The sequence below is a fragment of the Tetranychus urticae genome, chromosome 1 (assembly GCF_039701765.1).
Source record: "Tetranychus urticae isolate SD_2017Ah chromosome 1, NJAU_TeUrti_SD_1.0, whole genome shotgun sequence".
In the NCBI taxonomy this organism is placed as follows: domain Eukaryota; kingdom Metazoa; phylum Arthropoda; class Arachnida; order Trombidiformes; family Tetranychidae; genus Tetranychus; species Tetranychus urticae.
The window spans coordinates 14,657,247-14,679,161 of record NC_142958.1 but is presented as its reverse complement, the minus strand read 5'-3'; the positions used below and the strand labels follow the sequence as shown (position 1 = coordinate 14,679,161).

General features: G+C 32.7%; 6 protein-coding genes, 3 long non-coding RNA genes and 1 other non-coding gene across 14 annotated transcripts; 6 read left to right on the top strand and 4 right to left on the bottom strand.

Annotated features, from left to right (window-relative positions):
- The first annotated feature begins 726 nt into the window (after positions 1–726).
- LOC107367628 (prominin-like protein) lies at positions 727–2,473 on the top strand. The gene is made up of 5 exons (XM_015935352.3): positions 727–1,582; positions 1,658–1,747; positions 1,823–1,953; positions 2,043–2,090; positions 2,184–2,473. The coding sequence occupies exons 1-5, from the start codon at positions 815–817 to the stop codon at positions 2,347–2,349; spliced, it is 1,203 nt and encodes a 400-aa protein (XP_015790838.2). The 5' UTR covers positions 727–814; the 3' UTR covers positions 2,350–2,473.
- Positions 2,474–2,766: 293 nt separating this feature from the next.
- LOC112539463 (U4 spliceosomal RNA) lies at positions 2,767–2,908 on the bottom strand. The gene has a single exon (XR_003083332.1). It is a non-coding gene; the product is annotated as a U4 spliceosomal RNA (small nuclear RNA).
- Positions 2,909–3,186: 278 nt separating this feature from the next.
- pths (probable ATP-dependent RNA helicase DDX47) lies at positions 3,187–5,158 on the top strand. Its single transcript, XM_015935525.3, has 5 exons — positions 3,187–3,449; positions 3,516–3,609; positions 3,701–3,889; positions 3,963–4,342; positions 4,435–5,158. Exons 1-5 carry the CDS (start codon positions 3,279–3,281, stop codon positions 5,068–5,070), a joined length of 1,470 nt encoding a protein of 489 aa, XP_015791011.1. The 5' UTR covers positions 3,187–3,278; the 3' UTR covers positions 5,071–5,158.
- A 446-nt stretch (positions 5,159–5,604) lies between these two features.
- Positions 5,605–7,729, top strand: LOC107367747 (uncharacterized). Its single transcript, XM_015935502.3, has 4 exons — positions 5,605–5,715; positions 5,834–6,536; positions 6,801–7,256; positions 7,441–7,729. Exons 1-4 carry the CDS (start codon positions 5,692–5,694, stop codon positions 7,449–7,451), a joined length of 1,194 nt encoding a protein of 397 aa, XP_015790988.1. The 5' UTR covers positions 5,605–5,691; the 3' UTR covers positions 7,452–7,729.
- A 69-nt stretch (positions 7,730–7,798) lies between these two features.
- Positions 7,799–11,435, bottom strand: LOC107367746 (nose resistant to fluoxetine protein 6-like). Its single transcript, XM_015935501.3, has 4 exons — positions 10,402–11,435; positions 8,905–10,208; positions 8,323–8,785; positions 7,799–8,249 (listed from the first exon to the last, which is right to left on the bottom strand). The coding sequence occupies exons 1-4, from the start codon at positions 10,652–10,654 to the stop codon at positions 8,107–8,109; spliced, it is 2,163 nt and encodes a 720-aa protein (XP_015790987.2). The 5' UTR covers positions 10,655–11,435; the 3' UTR covers positions 7,799–8,106.
- A 144-nt stretch (positions 11,436–11,579) lies between these two features.
- LOC107367682 (guanine nucleotide-binding protein G(s) subunit alpha) lies at positions 11,580–15,764 on the top strand. Its single transcript, XM_015935420.3, has 5 exons — positions 11,580–12,712; positions 12,837–12,964; positions 13,117–13,337; positions 13,588–13,740; positions 14,107–15,764. Exons 1-5 carry the CDS (start codon positions 12,589–12,591, stop codon positions 14,669–14,671), a joined length of 1,191 nt encoding a protein of 396 aa, XP_015790906.2. The 5' UTR covers positions 11,580–12,588; the 3' UTR covers positions 14,672–15,764.
- LOC107367683 (adiponectin receptor protein) lies at positions 14,434–18,781 on the bottom strand. Of its 2 annotated transcripts, none has more exons than XM_015935422.3 (3): positions 18,035–18,781; positions 16,210–16,931; positions 14,434–15,998 (listed from the first exon to the last, which is right to left on the bottom strand). In XM_015935422.3, the coding sequence occupies exons 2-3, from the start codon at positions 16,689–16,691 to the stop codon at positions 15,494–15,496; spliced, it is 987 nt and encodes a 328-aa protein (XP_015790908.1). In that variant the 5' UTR covers positions 16,692–16,931; positions 18,035–18,781; the 3' UTR covers positions 14,434–15,493. The 2 variants fall into 2 exon arrangements, with proteins under 2 accessions (XP_015790908.1, XP_015790907.1); XM_015935421.3 differs by having other exon boundaries at positions 18,467–18,781.
- A 111-nt stretch (positions 18,782–18,892) lies between these two features.
- LOC149094635 (uncharacterized) lies at positions 18,893–21,198 on the top strand. Its single transcript, XR_016201100.1, has 2 exons — positions 18,893–19,467; positions 19,541–21,198. It is a non-coding gene; the product is annotated as an uncharacterized LOC149094635 (long non-coding RNA).
- On the bottom strand, positions 20,077–21,491 carry LOC112539458 (uncharacterized). 4 transcript variants are annotated; one of them, XR_016201097.1, is made up of 4 exons: positions 21,353–21,491; positions 20,984–21,094; positions 20,791–20,890; positions 20,600–20,738 (listed from the first exon to the last, which is right to left on the bottom strand). It is a non-coding gene; the product is annotated as an uncharacterized LOC112539458 (long non-coding RNA). The 4 variants fall into 4 exon arrangements; XR_016201096.1 differs by lacking the exon at positions 21,353–21,491 and having other exon boundaries at positions 20,077–20,738; positions 20,984–21,314; XR_016201098.1 differs by lacking the exon at positions 21,353–21,491 and having other exon boundaries at positions 20,585–20,719; positions 20,984–21,314.
- LOC112539459 (uncharacterized) lies at positions 21,433–21,753 on the top strand. The gene is made up of 2 exons (XR_003083327.2): positions 21,433–21,554; positions 21,689–21,753. It is a non-coding gene; the product is annotated as an uncharacterized LOC112539459 (long non-coding RNA).
- Positions 21,754–21,915: the final 162 nt, after the last annotated feature.

The window sequence follows — 21,915 nt, the reverse complement described above, 5'->3', positions numbered from 1 at the left end:
AAAAGTTAGCTTTTAATTGTCCAATTTGAATATCCATTTCTAATTTACTGTACAGATTTTTTCTGAAACATTTGTAGTTAAACATAAAAATAGCTCAGAAATTAAGGATTCATTGTTATACTTGTTGAGTCGTTATGGTAAATCAATTACATTCATCAGTGTAATGTAGAGCATTACTAACGAGTTGAGTTTAAAATCTAAATCTAAAATAATTCCAAATTCGATGTAAACTTGAGCTTTCATTAACATGGTATTTTTTTCAACACATTAAATTTAAAGTAAATCTTTATTATACATTTACTCATTATGATTTATTTATTTCTCATCCTCAATTAAGCTGGAAATTATAACTTAATATTTCAAGTAATTTCTTGAAAAAGAATAATTCATTGTCATTGTTCATTATCAATTTTATCTTAACTTGCAGCTGACACTTTATCAAGTGAAAGTTACAGTATGGTATGTTGTATTAAGTATGACCTATACACCAGAAAGTAATAATCAACGATGACTCTTCGTTTTGATAGTAGTTAGTAGTCAATTCTATTATTATTTAGCTACTTTATTTTTGTTAAGTCTAACTTCTTTACAATAGCTATTAAGCATCTTAACTTTAATGGCTTTTAATGTTGCCATCGTAGATCAATTAAATTTTCTTGCCGATGAAAATATATAGGTGATTTAACATAATTAGTCTATAGAGAAAGAATAAATCCATTTCACTAATTATCCGATTGCAATTGCTGGATCGGTAGTTGATAGAGTTGGCTGTTATTACCTTGAACATCCTGAAGAACCACAAACCCGTCAATTGATGGCTATTTTACAGAAAAAACTAGACGATGGAACAATTAGTAAATCGATTGATCAAGTTGCTTTGATCAGAGGAATTAAACCCAACATTGCTGATGTTATCGCACGTTGTCATCAAAATTCCAGCTTATACAATGTTTTACAACCAAGTAAATACAATTCCATCCAATTGCCCAATAATAAGATTATCGCTGGTTTTAATTTAAGTAATGTACTTGAATTTAAGGGCAGATACAAGATTGAAGCTCGATTAAGGCGTCTTCTTGATAATGTTAACTTTGACCCATCTTCAATTGTTATACTTACACACAAAGCCACCTCTTTACTGGAAAGGTTAAAAGACAGCAATCTAGATGACCTCAATTTTTCATCTTTTTCCAACTTAATGTATCAAAAGATTACCCCCTTGGATTTGCATAATGTTTCAATTGAGCTTAAGGCAGAGGCCAAAAAACTACCGACATCACAAATAAGTTATAGTGCAGAGCTGGCAGATATTGGCATCATATTGGATGGTTATCATAATCAGCTGAAAGAAGTTCAGGATTCGCTATCCAAGTTGAATAGAGCAGCTCAAAAAATTAAAGACAAATCTTCATATGGAAGCCGAGGAATTCGAGATGCTCTTACAATCCTAATAAAGCAAGCTAAGAGTGCACAATACTTAATTGAAAAGAATGGCAAAAATGCTATTAAAGAAGATGCTGAACACTTTATTAATGATTTAGGAGCATTGATTGACCAGTATGCTCAGCATGTGTTTGATCAGGTTAGTATCAAACATAATTTTGTTTTTCAATCATTTATTCCATATTTTCATAAATCTAATTTTTTGTCATCTTAGGTTGAAAGTCATCTTGGTAGATGTGAACCCGTAAGTCGAGCCATTAACGCAACAACAATTGCTATTTGTAAAGAGATTGTCCTTCCATATGTAAGTTTATTTTTTCATGTCATTTCTTAAACGACTCGTGATTAATAACTCTTGTATTTTCATTACTATTAATAGAATGGATACTGGTTTAGTATGGGATCAGCAATTCTTTTATTATTACCTGCCACTCTAAGTGCGTCAATTTTGGCTAATTTATTTCGCAAATTAAAACGACCCAAAGCTCGTCGTCATCTCGATTTAGACGCGTAAGTGGAGCCAAAAATTTGCCATTAACTTACTAACATTTATATCCTTTTTGACTCATATTAATGACTTTCATTTTTTTTTCATTGAGTGATGTGACTTTGGAAAATTTTGAAGAAGATGACATTCCCTTGGCACAGTATGTATTAAAAATTGAACAGCTAATCGTTGAAATTTAATCTTAATTCTTGACATTTTTTTAATAATTGATTTTCTACTCTCTTTTCAACAGAGTCGTAAAACAAACCGATATACCTTATGAAGCTAGACGTAACCCACCAATGTATCAAAACTCATCTGCACCTAGTGCACCACACTCTGAAGAAAACTGGATAACCTCAGCAACTTCCCCACCTCATATGTATACTCGTCCTCCACCTTACAATTTCAACAACTAAATTGAACCAAACTAACTTGTAGAGTTCAAAAACGATACAAAATCGCTACCAAATTATCGCCAATCTTTCACCTTTTCTCTTTATTCCATTTACTTTCTTTTATCTATAAATTCATTTTAACTCATTCTGACTCTCATTTCATTATCACTCTACTTTTGTTTGATTTAATCCATTATCTTCATTTCTGTATTACTTCTATTCATAATTTTATTTCTTAATTCAAATTCAAAACAAATCTTCGATGAATGTTGTGGAAAATGAATAAAAAATACAACTTTGAGTGAAATGATAAATTAGTCAACTCTTATTCTTACTCAATATTGATATTTCAATATTGAGATTGAAAGTTATTCATTGACGATCCCTTCTCGGTTAAGAGAAAGATTGAAGTGCTTTCTGTTTTTTGAATTTAAATTAGCCCGGTTAGGGCTTCCAAAAATTGCCAAAGCCGACGGTATTTCACGTCGTCATGGCGGGGTATTGGGAAAAGTTTTCAACCAGCAATAACCTCGGCTCAGGAAATCCTTCATAGCCTGAGGTACTGCCTCTGCGCAAAGCTTAACTTTTCTAGCCTCTTGGAGATTTATATATTACTTTTGTTGAAATAAAATTGCAGGTTTATTTTATATTGTTTTAATTGAACGAATCAATTATTTTATGGTGATTTTAGTAATTTTTAGTGAATTATTTTAGTTTTTGAAACCTTTTTTCGCGATCAATTGTCAGATTATTTGATTAGATTTCAATTTAAAATTTGACTTGGTTTTTAAGTCTTTTTGTCACGTGGTTAAAGCATTGAGCATATTTTTCATTTAAGATTTCACTTCAGTGTACATGTTTGTTTCAACCACTGTAGTTGATTTGTTTTGATTTTTAAAGTTGTGTTTGGTTTAGTTGAATATTATTTTACCATTAAATAGATCACTACAATGTCCAGTAGTGAAAGTGATTATGCTGATGCCGATGATCATGAAGAGTTAAGTGAAGAAGAACATCAATCTGATGTTGATGATGATGGCAGTGGAGTTGACCACGAGGATGGTGATGATAATGATGAATCTAAAGCTAATGAAGGCGAAGAAACAACATTCCAGCAATTGGTAAGCTTTTATTTAATGTGTCAACCAACCTCAACTAAATCTTTATTCTTATTTTATTCTATTTAGGGTGTCTCAGCTGTTCTATGTGAAGCAATTGAAGCTATGAAATGGTCGAAACCAACAAAGATCCAGATTGAGACAATTCCTGTAGCTTTAGAAGGTATTACAAATTTTAAAGACCACTTCATTTTAATTTGATTTTACTAACTTCTTATTTTATTGTTTCCTCGCTCAAATCTTGTTGATTACAGGTAAAGATATTATTGGTTTGGCTGAAACTGGATCGGGAAAAACAGGAGCTTTTGCCATACCTATTTTGGAATCTCTTTTAGCTAAACCACAAGGACTATTTGCTCTCATATTAACTCCAACCCGTGAATTGGCATACCAGATAAATGAACAATTTCAAGCTCTTGGAGCCAGTTTCGGAGTAAAATGTGGTATGTTATCAGAATATCAGACAATAAATATATTTCATGTATTAATCTTTATTCTTAACTCTCTTTTTCCCAGCTGTTATCGTTGGTGGCATGGACATGATGACCCAAGCTTTGTCTCTTGCTAAAAAACCTCACATTGTTATTGCTACACCAGGAAGATTAATTGACCATTTAGAAAATACAAAAGGTTTTTCTCTTAAAACCCTCAAATTTTTAGTCCTGGATGAAGCTGATAAAATTTTGAACATGGACTTTGAGAAAGAAGTGGACAAGTTATTGAAAGTAATTCCAAGGGAAAGAAACACGTATCTATTTTCAGCAACAATGACTAAGAAAGTACAAAAGCTGCAACGAGCATCACTTAAAGACCCTGTTAAGCTGGAAGTTTCTTCAAAATACCAGACTGTTGATAACCTCTTACAATACTATATCTTCATCCCTCTTAAGTATAAGGTAATGATAAATACATCTTATAAATGATCTCAATCTTTTACTTTAGATTTTATTTGTCCAATTCACTAATATTCATTTCTAATTTTTCGTAGGAAATTTACTTGACGTATATTCTGAACAAATTTGCTGGAAATTCGTTCATAATTTTCTGCAACACTTGCAGTTCAACCCAAAAAATAGCGCTGATGCTTCGAAATTTAGGATTCACTGCTATTCCACTTCACGGCCAAATGGGACAGAGCAAAAGACTTGGAGCCTTGAATAAATTTCGTGCAAAGACACGATCAATTCTGTTAGCAACAGATGTTGCTAGTCGTGGTCTCGACATCCCTCATGTAGATATCGTTATCAATTTTGATATACCCAATCACAGTAAAGATTATATCCATCGTGTTGGAAGAACAGCTCGAGCAGGTCGTTATGGTAAATCAATTACATTTGTGACTCAGTATGATGTAGAGCATTACCAACGAATTGAATTTTTAATCGGCAAAAAATTGCCCCTATTTGAGACTCCAGAACAAGAAGTCATGTTGCTTACTGAAAGAGTTCTTGAAGCTCAACGTATAGCGAACTCTGAATATATGGAAAGTCAAGACAAAGGGAAAAAACGAAAATATAATCTGGATGAAACTGATGATACCGGAGAAGGTTTAATGGGTAATAAGAGAATCAAACCGAAATTCAAATCTAAATCAAAATTAAAAGTAAAATCCAAATTTCGATAATGTAATGACAAACTGAGATTTTCACTATCATCTTGTAATCATGGTATTTTTCTGTCAACATGATATTAAATCTAAAGTTAATCTTTGATATCGTCTTTCTCATTCTTTAATAATTATTCCTTAGTAACTCGGTTTTTCTTGCAAAGAAAAGTTAACTCCATACTCATCTAATATCCATTCATTATAATTTTTTTATATCAAATTAGTCCGTATCTTTACCTTATAAGTTAAATAACCTTATAAAGTAAGAAAAATTTCATAAAGAAAATAATCTGTAACCCAATTAAATGGAGTCTATTGAAAGTTGCAGCTGGTAATATTGGGTGAATAATTTTTTATTAAATTATGGAAACTTGATAAATTATGAGTGGATAATATTTTATATGGAATAATCTTAGAACAGAATAGTTCATTGCAATTGTAAATTATCAATTAGATCTTCAATTACAATTGACACATAGTTTATGTAGGTGAAATTTACAGTTTGTTATTCAATGATGTTCCCTTGCTCGTACAAGTGAAAGAAAACTGAAAAAATTGTAAATCTCTGTCCTGTATTTTGTTGGTTTGTTTAATTATTGATATTTAGTCGTTAATTTAACTTAAAATGTTATTTTAATTATGTCTTCTAAGGACGAAGACAAGGTAAGGAATACGATAAAATTAATAAAATAATATGGTTCAAGTTAAAATCCTGAGAAAAATGGGCTCTTAAATTGTTCCCTCTTTCATCTTTCTACCTTCTCTTTCTTCTCTTTCTCAGTGTTTCTCTTCACCAAATCTGACTACATCTTCAGCTACATTAATCTCAACATCGTTATCTTCTTCATCTTCATCGTCCGTACCACAGCCATCATCTACTTCATCATCATCCTCATTTTCCTCATCTCTCATCTCTTCATCCACATCGGACTCATCAAACTCGACGACCACTCTTTCAACAAGCACAGTCTCATCACAGCCTTCATTAGTGACTCCAACAATTCCTACTACTGCAGCATCCCCACCACAGCTACCTTCAACTGCATCTCTGTCGCAGAAGCGTCCTATGAATGCATTTCTAATTTTCTGTAAGCGACATAGAAGTGTAGTTAAACAAAAATATCCACATCTAGAAAATAGACGTATAACTAAAATTTTAGGAGAATGGTGGGCAGCCTTAGATGGAGAGGCTAAAAGAAAATATACTGAGCTTGCAAGAAGTTATAAAGAAGCATTTATGAAAGCGAATCCCCATTTTAAGTGGTACAAAACAGATTTCAAGATTCCACCCGTTTTCAAGCCACCATCACCACCACCTCTTGCGAATCTACCAGCTCCAATAGCTCCGCCGTCTGGTCAAACTAGTGAGAATGTGAACCTCGAAAGCCCCAGAACCGGTTCTCAATCTTCGAATTCCTCCAATTCTACTCCTAAGCCGCCTAAAAAACGATATTTAAAAGACTTTGAAAATGGAGAGTTCAAAAGTAAATATTTTTCATCCAATTCTTTCCTGCCTTCATGATCTCATTTTTCCTTATACATTTTTCATTAGATCTTTTATCTCTGTTTCATGTATATTGATTTTTGTTTTGTATTTCTTCTAACTTTTTCTCCCATTAATTTATGCTCTCTTTCTCTACTCTCTCTTTCTCTCTCTTGTTCCCATTCTTTACCCCTTTTGTTCCCTCTCTTTCGTTATCACTTATTTACGCTCTCCCTTTGTTTACATCTTTTTTTTCTATTGCTAGGTTCTACGAAATCTACGGTTCCTTCTGCCTCTACAAAAACGACCACTACAACCACCATGACAACTACAACCGGTCATCCCAATCCAAGTGGCCCTCCCGTCCTGGACATTGATACTATGAATCGTGTAATTGAGAATGCTCTCGGTGGTGGATCTGGTACAACTTCCGTCGCCCCATCATCTAATTCGAGAAATAAATCCTTGAATAGAAATAGCTGGGAGAATAGTAATGATTTAATTATTAGCACAGAAAACCCTATACCAACTACGACAAGTAGCAGCAGCAATAGTTTGAGCTTTAGCTCCTCATCTTCAAACAGCATTAAAGCTAATAACTCCAGCAACTCCTCTGCTGAAGATAGACCCTTAGATTATTCTGCTTCCAAAGTGCTTCATACCTCAAATCAACAAATTATAGATCATTTTATTGATAAATGGTTGGGAGCCAGTGCAACAGGTATGTTAAATATCAGCCCTACCTTTGATTAGCCGTTTTTCATTAAGTCTAACAGCTTCGCAATTTCGATCGATTTACTTAAAACTTTGTAATATTCTACTAACCCAAGATCTACTGAGAGTAGATCTATTTTATTCGTCTGCTTGTTAACAATTTTTTTTGCTCTTGCTCTTTTCGTTTTCAGATACAGCATAGATCCACATTTTTGACAAAGAAGCAGTTAGCTTCAAAAAGCATCGCAAAGCGAAATTGATTAAAGTCACAATGATGTGAAACACTTACACAACATGAGATTCTAAAGGCCATTGAGAACAAACGACGATTGGAGAAATATACAAAAATGACGAGTGCTCCTTTGTTATAAGCTAACTCTATGGACTGAAAGTTAAAGTTCTTGTTAAAATGTTACGTTGAGAGAATGAAATGTAATTTAACTAGTAAAAAATTGACAATAAATCATCCAAGAAACCAGATTCATTAGTTTCACCGGTTTCTTATCATCACCATTTTAATCGTTATCAACTTAATCATCATCATAGTCATCATCATCATCATCATATTTTTTATTGTTACAATAACAATGATTATTATAATACTATACAGCAGTAGTCAGACTCAAGTTAACAAAATCGAAGATTTTTTTTCATAGTCGCCATCTAACAAGGATAAAAGTACCTCTACGATTGAATTTAATTTTGTCCAGTTTCCTATTGTTTAGTGTCTGAAACTAAATATTATCGAGATGGCAACACCTAATAATTAACCTAAGTCTGACCCCTTTTTTGTTAACTTAATCCTAGTTACTACTGTATTTGTTACTTTCTATTATTCTATTACAACGGAAATCTTTTCAAAATTTAACAGAATGAATAGTTGATCCATCAAAGGATACTTGATATGGACCATTTTTGGCAACTTCTTGGCTTATTGTGTTGTTAACAACTTTAATGTCGCTATAGATTTGTGGCCGAGTTAATATGCGCCCAGTCCCTCCTTAGAGCAAAACGAAAAACAAATTAATTACAAATTGGTTTTATGGTTAATTTTGGATTCAAATTTGGCTTACCTCTTTCAGGCATTGATATATATTTCATTGCTGCTCGAGTTGCTGGTATTTCAACGATTAACGTCAAAAGCAGAGCCAAGCCATAAATGAGGATCAAATTGGGAACGAGATAATAAATAAACCAATCTATTATTGTTCTGCTCACAGGAAGCTGATGAGTTGCATTACGAAGTCTAATAACGAGGAAATTGGTTAATAGCAGTGAAATGTTAAGTTTAGAGAGGCAACGGAAAAAGGGTTGAGAAAGGAAACGATTAATCCATTTAAATTGGTTCTGACTGTTGATTAAATAAATCATCCATCCAAAAGCAGCAGACCAAAAAAAGCGAACAACAATTCCATAGAAGATTAACCAGAATCGATTGAAAGATGATGAAGTTGATCGAGATGACCAAGAAGATTCAAGCCAATGGACCAAAACAAATGAACCAATGGATAGAAAAGTGCCTAATTTCCGATTGAGCTGAACAAGAAAAGATAAAAATGGAAGAGAATCAAATTATCTTCAAAATTTGTTTCTATTTTTTAGATTGAATCATCTCCAGATTTTTTCTTCTTCTTCTTATAATATGGGTTACTCACCTTGGATAATCTGGATCTTGGTTTTCTCATATAAAAGGCAGTGAGAACTCCCATCATGTAGCAAACTCCATGGATCCATGGTTTGGTCAAGAAAAAATTGATATAATCAAAATAACCAGGAGTAAATAGTTGATTAGAGACAATGGTTGATGGATAATTAATTTTGTACAAACTAAACCCTGTCGCCAGTAAACCTGTACTAAAGGAAAGGATTACCAAAACAATCATGATAAACTTCATTTCAAGCCAGGGAATAACAAAGTAGAGAGAGCTTGAAAAACTGAGCAAATCGATGGCCAAATACCATGAACTGATTGTACAATGGTTGTATTTAAATCTCCAAATATCAATCATCAAAATCTCAGACCACCAATGGTCCTTGCAAGCTGGTAATAAACCTCTGGCTCCATAAAATGATTCCCAAAGTGGTCCAGCTATTTTTGATTTAATGAAACCATTGAAGAGGGCAAAATATAATGCTAAAGTTACCGTTATCATGGATGAGAATTTAAAACAGCGAACAAAAATGACCTTCTTAGGTTTAATACTTCGAAGCCTGGAATAAGCTGAACGTAGAGCCAAAAATCCAGAAATGAAAAAGAAAGTGTCTATCAAATGAAGATAACTGTTGGTTGGATTACCAATCAGTGGATAACTATTTTTAACATCAATATTATTGTTTAAATCAAATTTGTATGGAATGGAAGTTGAATATTGAAGATTCCCTAAAATCAATGCTGCCATACACATTGTCTTGAGACCATAAATACAATTTACTTGATCCTCTGGATTACGAATTGAATGTGATACAAATGATTTCCAACTTGAGGCAATATTAAAGGATGATAAAGGTTTATCACTTGAGCTACATGGGCCCATTAAATGTGAAACCACCAGAATACCCAAGTAAACCAAAGCAATTGTCTCATAACGAGACAATTTAATTGGAGTTGAAACCGGCTTTTCACACCTATCAAGACGAACCGTTAAGTTGGTATAAGATAACAATGATGATGAAAAATCTTCAACATCTGACCCAAAGCAATTTGACGGAAGACATAAACCCAACATGAGAGAAGCTTTTCGTGAAACGTTGAGATGATGACTGAGATCAACCATGTAATTGATTGTTGAATTTTTTTCATGCCAAACAGTTCGTTCATTGGACTGAATAAGATTATCCTCTGATGTTCCTGTTATCAGGCAATAAGTAGATGATCTGAGTTTCATGCATTGTTGGTAAGATCCAAAATCAATGAAAGATTTACTTGATTGAGCTGGAATACGACCAGAGTAATCAACCACTGACATTGAAGATGGTTGGAAAGAGACAGATCAAGATGAATGACAAATCATCATCATTATGAGTAGAAGTCGTAATTTTGAAAACAAGAAGCAGAAGAAAGTAAAAAAAGTATAAATAGATTAAATCAAATTGACAGAAAGGCGGAAAAGGTTTAATTAGTTGTCTTGTTTCAACTGTTGATTGAGTCTTACTTTTCTTTGCATTCGCCTCGTTTTTTTGCAAATCTTGCGCTAATCGAAGTAAATCATTATGACAAAGATAACTTCCTCGATTATATTCCAAACTACGAATCAGTAAATCAACAAAAACTGTGGTATAATCGTGAGACAATTTATCAAGAGTAGACGGCAGAGTTTCATTTGATTCACTTGCAGCACAAAAGAGATGAAAAACATTGACAATCAAAGTTAATGACAAACACAATTTGGACCATTGTTTATACATTTTTTTTTAAGGACAACTGAAAGATGTAAACAAACGACTGGAAAGCACAAACAATTGAACTTTAATTGTGATGGAAATCATTGATTCATGGACATTGGTATATTTTTTTCCTCATCAGACTTGACCCAAGTTTCCAAGCAGATTTGAATGACTTGTAAGCGGAAAGATTTGAGTAAATTAAACAATAAATCATCATGAGATGAGCAATACATGTTAACTCTTGACATTCATTGTATAAAACATTGAATCATTTTAAAATGTAAACCTTCATCTTATTGAACTAGACACTGTTTTAAAATCAAATTAATTCAATTTATTTTGATAACCTTTTCTCTGTTTTAATATAAATCTCAATCAATTTTTTTTTCTTGTTACTTGCAATTCAATCCATAATTTGAGCTGACGAGTACATTTACATGGCTCGTTATATCCAAATAACGAAACAAATCAGTTAAAGCGAGCATTTGATTGTATTGATGGATTCAATTGCTCACAACTAAACTTATTTAAATGATTAATTTAGACTGAATCGTCTTGTCAAGTGAAAATTGTTTGAATGATCATCGCTTAGATGAATTAACTTCACTGTTGAATCCATTGAATTGTATCCATTATTGTTGCTGTACTCAAACTGTAAATGACTGTTAATGTAACCACAATTACAATTATTAAATAGATTATTATGAGATGATGAGATGATGATGGAAAGCATTAACTAAAATTTAATCAACAATTAAATCGCGTTTGCTTTCCTTGTCCGCAATGAATCGTTAGTGCTCATTCATCCCAAGTAAATTAAATCATAGAGTGAGGTTGATTTCGTCAATAAAATAAGCTTTTAAGATATGCTGCAAATGATAATATTAGCAATAATATCAAAGGCTAACATGTCTTGGAAATTGTTTTCATGATAATAATAACAGGTAAGAAACAAAAAAACAAGAATCAGGAAAAAAAGATGAAATTGAAATACATTGAATAAGAAACAAAAAAAACAACAAGTGAAAACAAATCAGATCATAAGGCTTTAACCTTAGTTGATTGTTGTTGGTTTACAAATATTGATAATTGTAATTGAGTTGTGAGTTAATTAATTGACTGATCATTCAATTGACTGTAATCATCCTTGATTCAGTGCTTTTGTCATTACCATAGTTTGAATGTCGTTTAAGATAAACAAAAGGCCTGGTTTCTATGTGATGTTATCTGAACACCAGCATTGGAGGAGTCACATAATGAAAATATAAGATTATTCTTGCTGATGATCAATTGTACTTATAATGGCGACGAGTTTCAAGTAAAGTATAATCACCTCTCAACACATTCCATTATCCAACCAGTGATCCTTTAATCCTGAATAATTAGTGTAAAACAATAATCATCTTTCTTTTATCACCTTTCTTCTTCTACTTCTTTTCGTATCGAGTGTCAGACCTTTTCATCGTCAATACCTTCCACTCTCAGTTTCTTCCTCGTCTTTTACCCTTCATATTTGTCGCCTTAATCAACATTTTTACCCTCCAGTGGCAAGTAAAGACGGTAGAGTGAAAAAAGACAAACAAAGCAAATCAGTGGCAAAACGAATCAACAGTCAGATTGTTCAACATTCATACCTGATTAAATAGTCACTCACAGCCTTTGGTTCTGCTTTTATTAAGTCATTATTTTCATCATCACCTTCAACATCCATCATCAACTTTATCTTCAACTTGATCACCGTTAATTAACTTTCCTATTTTATTTATTTTTCAACTTTTAATCATAATTGTGAACCTTTTGTTTTGTTTCTGCTTTATGGCAAGTTAGCCTGACGCCAAACTTCAACTGACTTTACCTTTTCAATTGTTGCCGTTGCTGAGCAAATCAAATTGTTGTTTGTTTCTTGAATATTTTATACTTTGTTTTTAATTGTTTTTAATTGACTGGACCAAATTATGCCCCTTCCCTGGAAATGTTTCCGTTCAAAAGATCCACATCGACGAGCCAGTAAAGAGATTGACAAATTGATTGGAACTTGGATGAAATGTTACAACAAATCAATCAAGCTACTTCTTCTAGGTAAACTGAACCTTCATTTTTGTCTTATTGAAATACTGTTTTTTAATTTACTTGTTTCCTTAATTGTTTATCAAACTCAATGTTTATCTCTTTTTGTTTCAATTTTTCCAATTATTCTACCCAGGAGCTGGTGAAAGTGGCAAGACAACAATCTTAAAACAAATGAAGATTCTTCACATTGAAGGTTTTACCGATGAAGAGAGGAAAGAGAAAGCTCAATGGATTAGAAGAAATCTCTTAGAAGCCATGAAGGTAAGTTGTTAAGATAATAGAAATGAGTAATTAATGTAGCTAATCAAACTTCAACAAATGAACCTTGTTGCATGTTAAATGTATTTACGTTGTTGTCTATAGAAACAAATATGCCAACTCTATTTTGTCTTTCTTCTGTCTTCACTCTTTAGGAAATGTCAGAAGCCATGGAGCAATTAAGCCCACCAATTGAGCTGTCTAACAGTGAGAATAAGGAAAGCTTTGATTATGTTAAATTAATGGAACTACCTGATGATGATTTTGTCTACAATCAACCATTTTACAATCATATAAAAGCTCTTTGGGCTGATGATGGAATCCAGGAATGTTTTAGACGATCAAACGAGTATTCTCTTATTGACAGTGCTAAATAGTAAGTGCTCTAGATTATCATTTTCACTTGTAATTTCTTCTTCTTCTTCTTATAATTTACCTCTTTATTGATTATCTTTTTATTATTATGGGAAAGTATTGAAAACCAATGAGTTAGTTGATTCAAGTCACTCTTAAAGCAACAATTGTCGCTTTTTGCCATCCTTTACACCTCTTGTTTATTTACTTTCTTTTCCCTTTTTTTTTGTTTTTTTACCTTCTTTTTTTCCCTTACCTTCGTATTTTATCAGCTTTCTAGATAAAATTGATATTATTTCATCTCCTGATTACATTCCAGATGATCAAGATATTTTAAGATGTCGCCGGAGAACCAGTGATATACAGAAGATTGAGTTTGAGGTTAGAGTTCCTCTTAAATATGGCGGGGGAACCCAATTGTTTTGGTACGCTATTCAACCAGATGGCTTCATGAGTCAAGGGTTGAATGTAACAAGTGTCTTTAACGGTTATTGATAACAAACTCTTTTTTTAGTTGATTTTTTATCAATAATTTTGTCAACCTTTTCCAAACACTTTCAATGTGATCATTCAATTACTGACCCATGAAGCCTGAATTTTCTTATACTCTACTTTATTTGATTTGTTAACAAATCTATTCGTATTTACTTATTGATTGTTAGAGTAGATTATGTCTTCTATATTTGTTAATGTTATCTCTGTTTTTTGTTATTCTGGTTCTAAATATAACCTAACTTTCAATCTTCTCTATTCTTTTTTCTCCCGCTTTTCTCTCACCTTTATAATGATAGGATGTTTGATGTTGGTGGACAAAGAGGTGAACGAAGGAAATGGATTCAAGTGTTCGATGGAATCACTGCCGTGTTATTTATTGTTGCCACATCGGAGTTTGATCAGAAATTACGTGAAGACCGACAAACTAATCGCTTAAAGGAAGCCTTAACCCTTTTTGAAGAGGTTTGGAGTAGCCGTTTCCTCCGAGACTCTGGATTTATAGTGTTTCTTAATAAGCAAGATCTTCTTCGAGAAAAAATCAACAAAGGAATTAAATTAGAAGACTATTTTCCAGAATTTGAAAGCTACCGTGAATCTATTTCAACCGATGAACCTGATTATGATTACAGGCGGGCACGAGCTTTTATTAAGGACAAATTTGTGTCAATTACCAAGAAATCTCTGGATGAAGGAGACAAGACAGCAAATGATTACATTAGCTATGATGCCAGTGAGAATCGTGGTCGTGAATGTTTCTATCACTTGACAACAGCAACGGATACAGATAATATAAGCAAAGTTTTCCAAGATATTCACACCATGATTATCATCTGGAATCTTAAAAAAATCTCAATAACATAAAAATATGATAATTTGTATTATTCACTCAGATAAATTGGTGATTTACATATTTTTTTTCTCTTCTTGTAAAATAAATCATTGAGAATCCATTAATTTGACTCAAAAGGATTCAGTATAAAATGAATGTTTTGGGTTCTTTTTGTGCATTTAAAGAGTTTTGAGTCTAATGAGTTTTTTCATTATAATGTAATAATATAATTATAATATCAATAATATAATAATAGTACAATCTAACAATAATGCATTTATGTAGCAATTTGTTTTCTTTTTCACTAAAAAATTAAATAACTCAACAATCATAAGTAAGGTATTGACAAAAAAGCTATATTGCCCGCTCTATGCTTTTTATGCAATTCAATTCAAGTTGAATTTAACCCTCAAGTTGATCTTGTTGATGATTTGCTTGCTGCGAGATGATGATTTGATGATGAAGAGGAAGGCAAAAAGAAAGGATAGATAAAAGAGAGAAAAATTGATTTAGGGTTAAATGATAAAGAAAAGGTTGCAGAAGCCCAAGAAAATTTGGCTCTCAGAACTTATTCTTGACATTAAAGTAAATAAGATTTTAAAAGGGTGAGAAGACGAAAAAGAGGGGAAAATGAGTGATGAAAACGGTCACATACAAATATGTTAGCAGCGATTACACATTTGAACTAAAAGTAGAGAAAATGTTGTGAGAAATGATCTTAATAATGGATTGATGAGTGAGATAATTTTTAACTTGTATAGCTGCTAAGTATAAGTATGTAATGCGATTTCATTGACCCGGATAAGGAATGGGTTAGAGGTTAAGTTAAGGGTGAAAAACATAGATTTTGTGGATTAACGTGCGTCGCAAGTTTGTGTGTTACTAAGGCGGTGAAGAGCAAGTTCTGAGATACCACGATAGTGAACCATGGCAGCAGCGATAACAAGAATATGGAAAATTTGATGACTGTGGAACCAATAATCACATTTACCAGGGAAAAATCGTTCAGGTATACGACAGGCATAGAGGAGAGCGCCGCTCAGATAAAGGACTGCCATGATAATAAGGCAAATGAAGGAAGCACGGAGACTAACATCGGAAAACCAGTTATGTGAGATTAACCAATGGCCACCAGGAAAAACTCCAGACAGACCAAAGAGTACAAAAACAGTTGCACGAACAGGTCGGTAGCTGGGTTCACTGAATTTATCCCACAGCGAGAGGATAATAACAATAACACAAAGAGTTGTGGTTAACACTGTATACATAACTTTCGGATAATAATCACAATAAAATGCGTAATAGAGCCACGGAATAATGGATCCAGTGATGAGTAAAGCGATTCCACAGTAATCCAGCCTAAAATGGAGAGAAAGCAAAAATTAGAACAAGTGATTAGAGGTAATCCATTAAAATTTTTTAAAGGTGAAAATTGTATGATAATAAATCAACGGATTGGTTTGGTTTGGTCTGATGAATAGAGAGAGTAAAGGAAATGAAAATGACAGGTAAAAATATACACCACCCAAGGAAGGAAAATAAATGCATCAGATAAAAAAAGATCACGTACTTGCTGAAAAATCTGCCAACTTGAGGTGAATGACAAGAAACTGTATGATAAAATGTAGAGAATCCAAGGCAAAGGACAGCACCAAGAAAGAAAGCGCCGAAAATGGCTTTATCCATGAGAGACCAAGGATGGGAAGCAACAGTCAATTTATACAAGGAAAGAACAAGGAAAATCAAAAATCCAATTCCGTGTGTCCAAATGTTACCAGTTTCAGTGTGTTTTCGGAAAACGGACCAGAAACAGGCCTTGAATGATTGTAGAGGTGGTCGATGACCAGTGTGTAAATAATCATTATCTTGAAGCCATTTGGGAAGATGATGGAAATGACAGACATTCCAGGCATCTTGAATAGTTTGCCGAACATAGGCTTCGGCTGAATCTCTCTTCTCATACGCTCGTCTCACCAAATCTTCAACTTGATGAGCTGCAGCTTTAGTGGCTCGACAGTGGAGTTGGCAAAGCTGTTCGTATGCTGAATCCATGTTTTTAGGTTCACTAGGTTCGTAACAATCCCAGGGGAAAAGATCACCAGAATTGGGAAGTAAATCAGCAGATTCTTTGGCTAGCTTGGTATCAGTTGATTTAAGAGTGGCTGTTTTAGATGATTGAAACCATTCGTCACTGGAAATCTCTTCAACTGTTGTGGTTGTTGTACTACCACAATTGTTATTGTTTATGATAGATCGCTGACGATGGCTTCCAAGAGTATTGATTGAAGATTTCTGAAAAGAAGCAACCATTTTTGTTTGTGATTATTTTACTTTGACAATGAATAAACTGTTGATAACACACTGAATAATAATTATAAAAAAACTTTAAAATAAACAAAAGAGTCTCAAGATTTTATTGGATTGTTGACAATTCACAAAGTGAAATGGAAAAGCTGATGATACAAAATAGCATAAGCAAAGTAGTTTTTCGTGTTGAAAGCTTATAAAACAAACAGGAACGTGAACAAGGAATGGGTGAAATGTTGTATCAACAGTTGATCGACATGCAATGAATACAAGTAAAAGGGTAGAACTGAATGAATGATAGAAAAAAATTTGAAACTGAAAAGAATGTTTTTGTTGGTGATTGAAGATAAAGAGGGGTAAGGATTTAAGGATTGTTTACACTAAATGAAAGAAAAGCTTTTTTTTCTTAATAAATGATAAAACACTTGCACTTTGATGTGTCCACTAAGGAGGAATCAACAATTGATCAACTATTAAACTACCATCAACATACTGGTCTAGCTGGACTTTGAGCTCCTTTAATTTCTGGGTTAGACACTCACAATAAAAAGACTCACTCTACGTAATAATTTTTCATTCTCTCTCATTCAATTTTACATTCAAAAATGAGTCGTTTTCAGATTGAAAACTTTGAAGGTGGATTGCCTTAAGTGAAAACAGGCCAAATGGTTCAATGTTAATAGTAAGGACACCCGGAAATGACCCTCAACGTCTCACTTTCACTTTTTGTTTCTTTTCATTTTCACGGTTTATACTAAAAATTAAAGCTTATCATCATCATAACACAAATGTTATGCATAAAATAATATATTATATCAAACAACACACATCAATTAAATAACTTGAGGCTAGAAGAGAGGATTGAGCTGGTTAACTCTTTTTGTCTCCCTTTCAATTGGTTTCATTTCATGATAAGAGTCACTGTTAAGGTCAAGAAGGAGGGATTAAGATTAAGGATGAAGCGGGTGATGAGGAGACAAAGAAAAGGTAATGATGGTAATGTTATTGATAGCAAAGTGATGGTGATAATTAAAAGAGAAAGTGAGAATTTTGTGTTTCAAAATGTAAGGTAAAAGCTATGGGATAACCTTTAAATTGGAAAATTGTCCTTGAAGCACAATATACAAAACAAGTTGGGTAATTTACTTATGATGTACAAATGTAAATTTAAACTCTCACTAAATTCACAATTAAACAATCCATTAGGAATATAATGACACAGAGACTATAACTGTTATAATATAAACGTCACTAATCAACGTCAATTATATGTAGGCGGCATTTAAATTTACTCAAATCAACAGTGATTATGTTTAAAAAATATTATCGACGAACAAGAGTGAAAGAAAAAGAAAGGACCAATAAAAAAGATAATATAAAAAAGAAAGAGTTGAATCACAAGGCCAAGGAGAATGAAAACATCACAAGGGTTAACCTGACTAACTCGTGAACAGTTTCTCTCAATAAATAATAATTAAATGATTAGATTTTTGAATAAATGTTTAACAAGAACAGCTTACGTTGTTAATGATCAAAATTGGTTGCAAAAGGTTAATGGTCCAGATGAAAGTAGCAAATGTTTAACAGGACAGTAACATCATCACCAAAATGCAGACAAAAGAGGTGAAACGTAATTGAAGAGAATCCAAAACAAAATCAAAAAATAAAAGATTGAAGCTAATAGTTGTCAAATTTACAACTGTAGGTCTAGTAAGCACACAGAAATTTACAGATTACGCTGATAATTACAATGATAAAATAATAAAAGCAATTAAAGAAGATGAAAAATTAAATCAAATCAAGCTGAGAACAGCAATCTTGTTTACAAATGCAAAACCAAATTGAAAACAACAGCTTTTTTAAGCAACGCCATCTGTTATCATTGAATAAGTCTATTGCCATTTATTATTGTTGTCTTGATCCTTTAATCAATTGTTATTTAATCGATAGTGATAATGATTATTATAAAATGTTACAGTCAATAAGTAAAGTGCAAGGTAAGTATAATTATTCTGGTATTGTACATCTTTCAAGGTATAGCTGACATTAATTGGATTCCCAATATATTGCCAATGACGGTGGATAACCATTGACTACTGAGCCTGTAAAGGCTTAGGGCTAGAGTTTAACCAGTCCTGATCAAGTGATTAAATTCAAATCAGTATAAAGACACAAAAAAACAACATGAAAAATAACCAATGTTTGTTGTTAACAGTTGAGGTTCCTTAACATTTAAAAAAATACTAATTGTGGACGTCAGCGTTTCCCTTTTTCCGGTTTTAACTGATTACCAGACTCTTAATTTGGACAACAAGAAACTTGTTTCTAACCATGTAAATCGGGTTTTTGTTTTCTTCTTTCTTTTTACTTTCTTTCTATATGATTTTTCTTTGTAACTTTCCTGGTTTTCCCTGGTTCATCGTCATCTCTGCCATTAACATCTTTAACTTTGCCATTTAATCAATTTATGGGGTCCATTTTGGAAACCTTATCTTGTCATCATCCATTTCTTGGATTGAATGTACCTTCGACTGATTATCTTGGAAAATTTAACGTGCTATTATTGCCTTTATCTTGTTTACTCATTTTCACAGATACCATAATTGTTGATTACCAGGCTATACAATAAATAAATGGAATGAGAAATGAGAGAAAGCAGATAAAAGAGAAACTATTGTTCTCCTCTTCAAAAAGGTACACTTTTCTTATGATTTTTTACCTTTTTTGACAACAAATTACGCTATTTGTTTCACCATCTTTTACAATGCAAGCTGAATTTTCATCGTAAGTTCCTTTAACTATTCATTCATCAGTATAAAAGGAAAAATACTTTGACTGTAATGTATCTTTTCATCTGACAATGGCGAGTCAAAAGAAAAGATTGTTGCTTTCATGAAAAAGAGGATCATGAAAAGTAATGACAATAGCAACAAGAAAATTGTGAAAATATTAAATTTACACTGAATTTTCAGGATACAAGAAAAACTACAATCATGATCGTAAATTCTGGTTACTAAGTAGAATTAAAATTACGATTTTGTCAATCATTTCGTAAGTTCTCATTGAAATAGTTTCAAATCCAGAATGACAACCAGAAAATAAATCCTCCGAGTTACATTGAAAAAACCAATGTCAAAATAAAAATTTTTATGCAACTTCCAATTAAAGTCAAATGAAATTACTTTGGGAAATAAAATTAACAGTTGCCGTACAAAATTTGATTTTCCGATAAAGCTTTAGTTTCGAGTACTGGTAACAGCTAAAGAACCTCGTTTTTGTCCTACAGCGATGATTGATGCACATTAACAATTTTTGATTGAACAGCTCTCTTAGTTAACGACCTCAAGGCTTTGCATCTCAATATACCAAGAATCACAACAATTACAAATACTATTCTTTGGCCAATTATGATCTTTAAATTTGCACTATTAATATAACATGATGTGATCTTGAATGACCTCATATTTTCTTATATTTCAGGGCATATTTGAAGTTAATAATTGGCCAAGAATTGTGTTTGCTCTGAACACTGTCATTCTTTGAAATTAGTAAACAAACATCAGCAATAAACAGGTGACGATGAACCAAATTAACAAAACCAGCAAACCAAAGCGAGAAGTTATTGTCCATAGATCGGTAGATGACCTCAAATTGATAGTAAATGGCAGGTCTTTCCACATCATCTGGTCCTATTCAATTATCATATTGAAAAGTGATTCTTCTGGTTCTCGCTCATAATCCACTTGTCTCTTGACTCTTGGGGCTGTGAGAAACTTGAAACTAGTTATCATGCTACATGGATACAGTTAATTAATTTATATATTGAGTACTTTGTTAAATTTACCTAGTAATTATAAATTCATTGACGATCTTTTAAAACAATCAGCACACTAACTGCTCCAATTTTGTTCTTGTTGGTTGATTACACCATCCAAGCGTCGAGCCTGTGGAGTGTTTGGAAAGTTGAGAAGAGTTAATTTCCTTTGTCTTTAATCATAATCAATTCAAATCACGGTGTCAACACGTTCTTTACTTACTTGAAACAATTAATTGATGGTTAATTGAAAAAAAATGAGCACTAAAACACCACATAAATGAGATACAAACGAAAAACGGTGAACTCCATCTTTGACCCTTTGATGCAACAGCTGATTCAAAGTAACCATTTTTGCGATCGTATGTTCAATGTTAACCGTAAATTAATATTTTTATTTATACTATTAAACTATAATAATTGAATGTTTGACCTTAACTTTCTCTTTTGGTCTTGATAAAAGTTTAATTAATTCTTGAAACTCGAAGTTGATCAGAAAGTTAGCGAAAGCAGAAAAGGCGTTCTTTTCCAGTTATTCAACCAGGAAGCATCATGTAAGGATTAAAAGACAGAAACAAAAAAAGTTACTTACTCCTTCTTCTTCTGATTATTTATCTTCTCCATCATAACCATCATAATAACCATCATCATGATCTTACTTTCCGGATTTGCCAGTCTGGCCTCAATGTCATTCTCAATGAAAAGCCTTCCTTTCATCATCATGTTCAACCCATTATGCAAGTACCTTGAAGCTCACTGATCCTGGTTAACCTCTAAAGCAACCAAATCTTCAGGTTATTTCGTCTCATTTTTGATTCCAATTAATTACTTTTTCTTTATCTTAAACTTGATTTAGCATTGGTTTGCTTATTGGCATTCACCAAATAAATCGAGCAAATTATCTTTTTCCTTTTCTCATGCTCGATAGATACAAAGATGCTACACGAAACCGGTGCAACCTTAACAATAAAATCTCATGTATTCAAACATCAATTCATCTTTCATTGAATAATTTGCTTTAAACGAGGTCAACTTGGTCACCTTGGTCAGATGTAATTTGCATTCAAAAGCCTGTGTAATAAACCATTTTGAATACATTGTATCTCAATCAAAGTTAACCAAAAATGGAAGTCCTCGATAAAATAAAGAGTTTGA